The following is a 10,365-nucleotide window of genomic DNA, read 5'->3' on the forward strand; positions in this document are numbered from 1 at the left end:
GCATCTGAAATAAAAAACAGGTCATTTGTAGTCCGGAAATGACGAGGCTCGGAGTCCGAACCTGCCAATGTTGTTAAAATGGTTCGGCACCGAAGCTATAATAGGGGGTTTCTTAGTCTAATTTTGTTTTAATGCTTTACTTTAGTGGCCCTTTTTCTTTTTCTTTTTCAATTTTGGTTTTCTTTTGTATGTAGTCGCCGCTTTCCAATTGGAGGCACATTCGGATAAAAGCTGACGAAAAGAAATTCTCATTTATGGGATTCCATACTATTATTTTGTTTAAGAGAAGGATGCAAAGCGTTTAGTTTCTTTAATAGAAAAAAATAATATGAATTTTATGCAATAGTAAAATGTGTAAAAATTTTAAAATAATTTAAAAATAATATGAATTTTATGCAATATTAATTCTAAAATAATTTGTTACATTTTGTGTATGAAAAATGAAAAGTTCTACAAAACAACAATCAATAATGATAGAAGAAAATAATATGAATTTACAATAGTAAAATGTATGAAGTCTCTAAAATAATTTGAAAATAATAAGAATTTTATGCAATAGTAACTCTAAACTAATTTGTTGCATTTTGTATATAAAAAATTAAAAGTCCTACAAAACAACAATCAACAAATATATTTTTATAAATTATTTCAAATATAATATAGATGAAAATTTTATAGTTGCAAAAAAAATTGAATAATAAATTGTTTTGATTGGAAAAACAATTTAAGGAAAAAGTTACACTTCCACAAAACAACCATTCGAATTGTCAATAAATACAATAAATATGAGAACTTTATAGTTCAAAAAATAATTGAATAATAAAGTGTTCTAATTGGACAAACAAATTTAAAAGTAAAATGCATTGAATGTTATAGTTTTCTACCTACAACGGAAATTTAAAAATGTGAGAGTATTGTGCATTTATAAAAGAGATTTTAATTTGTTATTTTAGTTCAATTTTTACTAAATTTTTTACATAAATTTTGAAAACTATTATTATTGGATTTAATTTGATTGTCTATATTTTAAGTAATAATCAGAGTTTTTCTAGAATTTCATTATGTCTATATTTTTTAGCATCAACTTTTCGGATCACACACTCTGATTATTGCTAATGGATTGTGGAAATCAAATGACACTAATATTTTTTAAGTGTTTAGATTTAATTTTAGTTTGTTTATTCTTAATTTTAGTTTTAATTGTGAGATTAAATTTTAATGTAGATCAAACTTGAAATAAAAATGATTTTTAAATTATTCAGATTCAAAATTAAGTTAGGGAAATTATTTGATGCAGGAGCATCCTCGGTGCAAGGGCAATCTTGCATCACCCAAAAAAAAAAAAAAAAAAATCTTTTCTATTTTAATAAGGACTAGTAGAAAGGGTAGTTACTATTTATGGGAACTTACTATGTTTAGTAAGGTTGTCATACGAGCTTGGAATGTTCTCATTTTCTACAAAGAGGTTCATTTTAGAGTTGTAAGCCTACCATAAAAATCTCATTGCTCAAGCATTAGTATTAGAGAAGTTATTGCGAATTTTTTCGGTGGAAAAAAATTTGCAAAAAAAACTTTAGGCTCACCATTGGAGGCCTTAGAGTGCCCAGATAAGGTCTGAAAACTCGATGGAAGGGTGCTAGTGTGGTTTCGAGCTTGTAGATTAGGAGCTAGCATTTCTGAAAAGTAGTTAAAATAGCCAATTGAAGCAACAGTTTGAGAGTTATGGCCTTTGAAAGTTGGGCTACCGAAATTTTTAAAATAATTTGTCAAAGATGTATTTGGCCAACTCTATGTTTATTGTTAGGGTCTGTCAGCCCTAGGTATTAACTTTGAGCATCCAGAACCTTCTTGGGTGGCATAAAACTGCCTATTTAAGAAAGGCCCAAACATTGTCTAAGAGAGCTCTAGGTGATAGTTTGCAGCTTGTCTTGCAAATTATTGTATTGAAGGCACCCATGTAGGTTAGCATATTGTACTTATGAATTATGTAATTTTGCATTTGTGGTGCAAATAAGAAGTCCATATTTTGTTCTCGCATTTTCTATTGTTTCTATGTTTCTATTATGAGTTTATGGTATTAAGGGGAGCTTCCTTCATCATTATTAGAACTATTTATTACATGTTAATCAAGCATAAAATATTTAAATCACATGTAAGGATGTTATAAAAGGTTGAGCACTAATTCATAGGAAATATCTAGCAATTATCTTGTAACATCGTGAGTTAGCATCAAACTAGCACTACAACAACATCATTATTGATAAATAAAATATGAGGAATGTGCATGTTTTCCAATTGTTGAATTGATTCCAGTGGTTTGATTAAGGCAATGAAAGGGGGATTTGTTACTTCCTATCTCTATCACATAAAAGTCTATTGATAAGTGTTTGTACCATCATTTTTTAATTCTCAAGTAAAGTATGACTATAAATATTAACACAATGAAGTCAATTATGTAGTAAAAACCATAATTTAAGGATATAACCTAAAAATTCATATTTTAACACAAAGATGATTGGGAGTGTGTCACAATCAATTTAGTTGTCTAAAAATATTTATCAAGCTTCTCCTCTTTTGTGGCCCTTGTGGCTACCTTCACATCAATCTTTAAAAAATTGCATGGAAGGCATTTATTATTTGAAAGTGAGGACCTAATTATTTCATCCAACGGTCACTAATATTACAAAGAAGCAAGACTGTCAAGGCAATATGATGCATTCATTCTTTTGACATAATTTTTTGGTAACTTTGTGGTAGCTAGAGGGCTTGTGAAAAAGAGTTTGTCACTTTGGCATTTAAATTTTTTCTTTGGATGAAAAGTTATTTTATGTGAATTGTTCTTCTCTCCCTCCACTCTTGTCAATTTTGTTGGAGGTGGCATCACTTGTTTCCCACATAGAAATGAACTCATAAACCTTAATCTCTATGTTGTCTTGTCAATTCCATCCACTGTCACTTCACATACTTCTCATGTAAAAATGTTAGGCTTTTATTAGTGAACAGATTGTCCTTTCAATTAATTTACCAAGTTTCCTCTATGCCCAAAATTATGAAAGTACGAAAAATGCTCACAACAGTTGAGAAAGTCTCATGTTATTTAACTTTCTCTCTGAATTTTTAAAGGTACAGCTCTCTTATCATATTTGCAATGAATTAAAGGTTATCTTTACACTTTTACTGAAAGTGCATAAGGATCTCTCGACTACTCTTAGGTAGTGAGGTTAATATCAATACAACTTTCTCAAATAAACATCCATTCAAACTTACTCACATAGAAAACCTACTTCAAAGGATGAATTATACCACAAACTGATATAAAGAATTTAAACATCAGAACTGAGATAAACTTACAAAGTGAATAGCAACCAAGATCTCGAATTATCAAATCAGCATTGACAAAGTAACAATGATTGAACACTTTGAACGCCAAGCTCCAAAGTAAAATCTGAGGCAATTTATATATGTAAATTAAACCTTTCCATGCACATATTCATTTGAAAGTCAAAAATCCATATATCATCCTTGATTACTGTTTTAAAACTATCTATTTAAACAGAGATTTTCTACTATTCTCTATCTTCTAGCTATCTATGCTAACCTTAAACCACTTCAATGCCCTAGCATTTATAGTTTTTCCAAATCCAAAAGGCCTCCATCAAAACCCAGCTGTTTCGGGTGATACAAGAAACAGTTACAAAATGAAAAAGCAATTATCTAAAAGAAGTGCCAAAAAGTAACTAAGTAACGATTCAATTTCAAGCATCTTTGCCAGTTTTCTCCCCATCACCAACAGTCTGATGTACCAGCTTCCAGCTCTAGAACACGCTCATAAATTCTTGCGTTGCTTGGGAGTGAGGGTTCTTTAGACCTTTCAATTTCTTCTTCTCTTTACTGTCTTTTTTAGATTGCATAAGCATATGATCAGCAGAGAATTTGAAGAAATGGTTGTCGGTGCTTCTATTGATAGTTCCCAGTTCAACTGAGGTTACCTTAAACCCTTCATCATCAATATCCTCAGACTCCTTCTTATGCTTGTAGGTAGCTATCTCAACAGTGATTTTTTCGATTGCCAGATCCTTAGTGAGGTGGGCATCTATTTTTAGCTTCTTCGCCTTGAAACCTCTAGCTGCATATTTGGTGACTATGTCCTTCACTAGTGTAGACACCGGTTGTAAATTTCTCTTTTTACTAATTGTGTTTGTTAGCCAAGAAGGAACAGTAGGGCTCACAGACATCGCATGGGCATCCCTGGTAGGAGTAAGAAACCTAGGTTGATCTACCTTGGGAACTTCAATGAATTGAATATTACCATCTGCACTATCAGAGAAATTGAGGCCATTACTTGAATCTTGCCCCTGAGTAGATATTCTCTCTTTCTGAACTTTATGCTGCTTCAAGGCTTCTGACTTGGATTGAGACCTTGTTTTTGGAGCTGTAGTTTGCAAGTGAGGAGATGACTTCTTTTGTTTATCTTGACCCAATATATTACCTACAACAGGAGAAAGTGGGATGTCAGATGGAAGTGATTCAGGGAAAGAAATCACCTCTGCAGAAGGTTCATTGGTGGTTTTTGTGTTCTTTCTTTCTAACTAGTCATCTGTGAGTGTCAGTATGAGCCTAGCCCTTAAATTGATATCATCCTCTTCATCTTTACTCCAGTCGACTGCTAGGGACCTCAGTTCACTAGATTCCTCCCAACCAGGTTCAACTATATCCGAGCCATCATCAACTACTCCCTTTTTTTTGAACTTCAATTTGAAAGAGTCAATTTGTTGCAAGGTTAGTCTTGAATGATCCCTTCTTAAAACTTCTCCTTCATCCTTGCAATCCAACCAGAGGTCTTCCAAGCGTGGAGCGGCTGATGGGTTGACTTCAAGGCCAAGGATTTGGGTTGCATACCCTTTACTGTCAAAATTCCTCCTACTATGATAGAAGCCAAGATTGAACCCGAGTAAATTACTTTCAACAATGGAAGCGTTATCCATGTTATTGCAAATCAATGAACCCAACTTAATAGGGAAGGTTGTTTCCCAATCTTCTTGTGGTAGATTATCCTTTACAACAGAGAAGAGTTGTCTGCATATTTCGGCCAAAACAAAACAATCTAAGGCATAACAAGGCAACTTTGTAGGTTCATCTTCAAACCCACCAATTCTCAAATACGTGAACTTGGAGAATTAATAAAGTAGCTTCCAAATTGTTGAATCAACCTTTGAGCTTCAGGGGATAGTCTAGGCATGGGCACTTCCTTCAGAGACATATAAACCTTTTCCATTAGCAAGTCATGAACCTTTCTGAAATCCTCTAAGACCTTATCGTTTTGTAGCAGGGGACAATACTGAAAAACTGTCATTTTCGCACTCCATACTCCATGGGGAAGAGGGGTAAGATCACAGGTATAGGCAATACAATAAGTTAGATAAGAGGCCATATAAAAATCCTCACAGAATTCCTTAGCACGTCTAAGTTGAGACCTCGTTGAACTGGCAATTATCTCTACCCAATCCATCCATTGTTCACCTTTTTAAATGATTTCTACATACCTATACATCCATTCTTCAAAAAGAAGTACATCAGATGAACCCTTTACCCTATGCAATAACACCACTAGGTCATGGATATGGGGTTTTAGATGATCTTTGGTGATGACCTTAGGTAGCCTGGAACCTCCTTCGTACATGGTTTCGGTCCATTTCTTGGCCATGGTATTGCGGAATTGATTTGGGGTCTCTTGGTATTCAGCCTGAGCTTGAATAGGGGAGAATGTAGCGAAGGCATTCTCCAGCAAACACAACACAGAGGCGATTGTGTCTCTTGAGATTGTGAGTATCACATTACCATTTTTACTTATAATACCCTTCCTTTTAACATCATAGTGATCAATATAGATTTGTAGGAGTTCAAGACTCGCAAAAGCTGAGGGGAAAGCGGCAGCCTCAATCAACCCACTAGTTAAGACTTCCATACATCCATTCACTTCATTAGCATATTCAAGAAAATTTGCCTGTAAATCTTCCATCTTCACCCCATGCAAATTGGTATCACAGATGACTGGTTTTCTACATTCTAAGCTTGAAACATTACCAAAGAAATGCAAAATTGATCTCATTCTCAACCAAACAACAAAGCTTCGAACAGATAAAGCTTTGGAAAATACAGAGACTTGCAGAACAAAACAAGGATTGCTAAATTCTCACCTGTATTCCACTAAGAAATCAACAATTTTCTCTATCTCCCTTAACAACTCCTCCACACTTTCAATTCTTTTGCATGATAATTAAAAAGGAAACTGAACGAGTTTTTCTTAAAAGAAAGTGCTTACGTGCAAAAGTACAAGATGATTATTAGGCATTTATGACACATCACCTCTTGTTAACCTTCTCATGTTCGAAAGCCTTGTTGCATGGATTTCTATTTAATGATTTCTTTCCCAAATGTATTGATAATGATTAACTTGACATCCAATCACTTTATCTGCTGAAGATTTCCCACTTTCTCAATAATGATGACTTCCCTTCTTGGAAATAGAAATGTCCTTTTTATCATTATCTTCTGACTAGATCATTAGTTGTCTGATGAGATGATGGCACGCCATACTTCAGGATTTGAAATGGCCAAATACCTCCGCTATTGAACCACTTTGAACTACTTCACAGTTCGAAGTGGTTCAAAGTGATTCAAAAGAAAGCTCCATCAGGAAGATGTACATTACCTACCAAAAAGATCATTAGTATAAACCTTTGATTGAACTACTTTGAACTACTTTGAACTGAGGTTTGAAGTGGTTCAAAGTGGTTAAAGGGAAGAGACCATGATTATGGGCACTAGTTACTTCAACCATTCACTTTGAGAGAAGGTGAATACATGGGCAACAAGTAAAGGACTTTGATAACTAGAATGGGCAAACACTTGGAGGAGAAACCTTTAGAAAATGACAACTCTATACATAACTAACAGGGGCTCTGACTGGGGACTGTATATGTGGAATACACAGAGAACTCAGAAAACAAGAAACACAAAAGACCTAAACTAACACAAAGGAAATGACAAGAAAAGCAAACACAACACAACAAAAAGGCTATGTACAAACAGGGCACTTCTAAACTCAGAACTTGATCAATTTCAAGTCTTGCCCATTATAAGTAAAGGGCAGAACCTTTCCATCTAGGTACTTCAAACGAAAGGCGTTTGGACCAACAACTTCTGAATTAATGAATGGGCCTTTCCAAAGAGACTCAAATTTTCTGTGGGCACCCCTCAATTCCCTCCTCTTATCCCAGAGAAGTACTTCATCATTTTTGAGGAAATTGAGTGGCCTGGCTCTCTTATCAAAATTTTGTTTCACCCTCATTTGATGCTCGGTAATATGATCAACCAGCTCGTTCCTTCCATCTTCTAGCTTATGAAGGTACATTATTCTCTTCTCCAATAAATCCTTAAAAAATTGATCCTCAATAACGGATTGCAGGTTTGCAGCAGATAACTCCAAAGGCAATGATACTTGAGCTCCTATCCCATATACTAGTTTAAACAAATCCATGCCAATAGCTCTTTTAGGTGTAATTCAATCTACCCATAATGCTTCATAAAGTTTTTTATGCCAGTCCCGAGAATTATCAGACACCATCTTCTTAAGTATGGCCACCAAGTTTTTATTGTTGGACTCTGCCTGCCCATTCCCTTGTGGAAAATAATCTGATGAATGGGCCAGCGTTATGCCATGTTCATAACAAAATAGAGAAATTTCCTCAGATGAAAAGTAAGTGGCATTGTCTAAAACTATCTTCTGAGGCACCCCAAATCTAACAAAAATATGTTGCATTAGGAAATCACATACTACCTGAGAGTTAGCCTTTTTGGTTAGAACTGCCTCCACCCATTTAGTAAAATAATCTATTGTTGTTAATATGTATGTATGTCTAGTGCTAGATGGAGGACTTAAGGGTCCAATAAAATCAATACCCCATTGTTGAAATGGTTCATCAATAACAACAAGCCTGAGAGGTAGCGCTGCTAATTGAGGATGTCCAATAAAAAGTTGGCATTTCTAACAATTCTTTACATATTTATAAGCATCTTTAAACATGCTTGGCCAATAGAAGCAATTCCTAAGAATTTTAAAGCCTCCAAATGATATGCTTTTAACAATTTTTCTTGTTGCGCTATGTCTACACATCTTAAAAAGGTTCCATCAATTCCTCTCTTATATATAACACCATTTGAAATTACATACTTCACAGCTTTTAATCTGAGGTTACGCCTTTTCTTATGGCTCATGTTTGATGGGCACTCACCGTATGTCAGAAAATATGCAATATCTGAGAACCAAGGATTTGTAAGGCTGACTAATAAGACAACATGGGTTTCATCAAATTCATCTAGGGATGCATCTTGTTTCTTAGCCATTATCTTGCACAAACCACATCCTCTCACCAAAGAAGTAGGTTTGATAGTCAAGTCATATTCTTGAACTTTAGCCACTCACACTGCTCTTTTATTCATTCCAACTTCCTGTTGAGTTAAAATGCTTTTGACTGTTGTTTCAAGCACATACACAACATAATGGGAATGCAATATATAATATCTAAATTGTTTCAATGCTTTTACTACAGCAAATGCATGCTTTTCTGTTGGATTATAATTTAACTCATGTTTCTTTAATGGAACGCTCATAAAGGCAATTGGAGCCTCATTACCTTCATCATCCTGCTGAGTTAAAATACTGGATAGAGAATGTTCAAAAGCATAGCAATAGATAATGAAATCCTTTTCAAAATTTGGGCTTACCAGCATTAAGGCATTTGCAATGGTTGTTTTAATATCTTTGAAAGCCTTTTTTCCTTCCTCTTGCCACCTAAAAGGACATTTTTCGCTCATCATATCCAGCATGTATCTCACCTTTTCAAAGAATTCAAGGACAAAGCTCCTTAGAAAATTGATTTGACCAAAGAAGGATTTCAAATCACTTCTATTGGTAAGTAGAGTCAGCTTCTGTATCGCCTTCACCCTCTCTGGATCAATTTTTATACCGTCTTTAGAATCAATGTGCCCAAGCAATCTCCTCTTTCCCACAAAGAATATAGACTTTTTAGGGTTTAAGGATATTCCTTGTTGTTTGGATCTACTTAGAACCCTTTCCAAGTCCCTCAAGTGATGTTTTCTTCTTTTAAAATAGATGGTCAAATCATCAAGGTATATCACAATTATCCTATCTCGCAGATCCTTGAAAGACGAGTTCATAGCCCGCTGAAAGGTCGCTCTAGCATTAATCAACCCAAATGGCATTCGGCTATAAGCAAAGGTGACCCAAGGAGTGATAAAAGCAATTTTGTGTTGATCTTCTGGCGTGACACTAATTCGATTGTACCCTGAGTAACCATCTAGCATAGACATTACTTCAGATCCAGCAACTGACTGTAAGATGTGATCCATAGTGAGGAGCACATAGTTATCTTTAAGACTTGCCTGGTTCAAGTTCCTGAAATCAATGCAAATCCTTATTTCCCCATTCTTCTTCCTCACAAGAACAATGTTGGCCACTCGCGTTGAATAGTGTATGGGATATATTATAAGAGCTTTCAACATCTTCTCCACCTCTCTGAAAATGGCCTCAAAAACCTTAGGATTGTAATTCCTAAGTTTTTGTTTGAAAGGAGTTGCCTCTGGTTTTAATGGTATGTGATGTACAAATTTTCCATTCCTAAAATTCTTCAAATCCTCATAACCCCAGGCAAAGACATCTTGATATTGAATGAAAAGTTTAGATAATTTTTCCTTTTCTCTTGTAGAACAGGTATTTCCTATAGAAATCAATTTAGGATTTTCCTCAGTTCCAATATTGATTTTGTCATGTTCTTATGTCTTTTCTTTAGAATCAATATCTCTCTTCACGACACTATCATTTTTTCTACTGAACAAATGCTCCAAAGAAACCAACCCTTTAGGAATCTAATTTCCTTTGAGTTGGATAATCTCTCCAGATTCAGTTGAACCCTCTCCAATCGATTTACCATCATGTCCAAACCCTTCAAAGAAGGTTTCAGCAAAGTTTCCAACATATTCTATGAATTCTTTCAATTGTACATCATCATTAAAGACCTGCCAATGATTAACATTGTCTGGAACCCTAGGTCTGTAGATCATCTCAATCCTATAATTATCATTTTTGAATTCTAGATGAGGCAATAATAATGATGCTAAAATAGCTAAAGAATTAGCCTTGGTATTTTGAGAGTGAGGAATGAATTCAATAGAAAATGCTTCAAATGACTCAATTTCATCCCAAACTAAATTTCTATAATGCTTCAGTCTATCATTTTTAACTGAAAATTGTTTTCTTACCTATTTTACAATAAGCTCAGCATC

At 34.6% G+C, this 10,365-nt stretch overlaps 1 protein-coding gene across 1 annotated transcript; it reads right to left on the reverse strand.

The window, feature by feature from the left end:
* Window positions 1-7,105: 7,105 nt before the first annotated feature.
* LOC149550364 (uncharacterized) lies at window positions 7,106-7,540 on the reverse strand. The gene has a single exon (XM_089794463.1). It carries the CDS (start codon window positions 7,538-7,540, stop codon window positions 7,106-7,108), a length of 435 nt encoding a protein of 144 aa, XP_089650589.1.
* Window positions 7,541-10,365: the final 2,825 nt, after the last annotated feature.

This window comes from Cupressus sempervirens, chromosome 7, assembly GCF_028749045.1.
Source record: "Cupressus sempervirens isolate cs-2001-9-10 chromosome 7, ASM2874904v1, whole genome shotgun sequence".
Lineage (NCBI taxonomy): Eukaryota > Viridiplantae > Streptophyta > Pinopsida > Cupressales > Cupressaceae > Cupressus > Cupressus sempervirens.

Coding starts and splice junctions, on each gene's coding strand:
- LOC149550364 (XM_089794463.1), bottom strand. CDS start 7,540: ATGGATTTGTTTAAACTAGTATATGGGATAGGAGCTCAAGTATCATTG.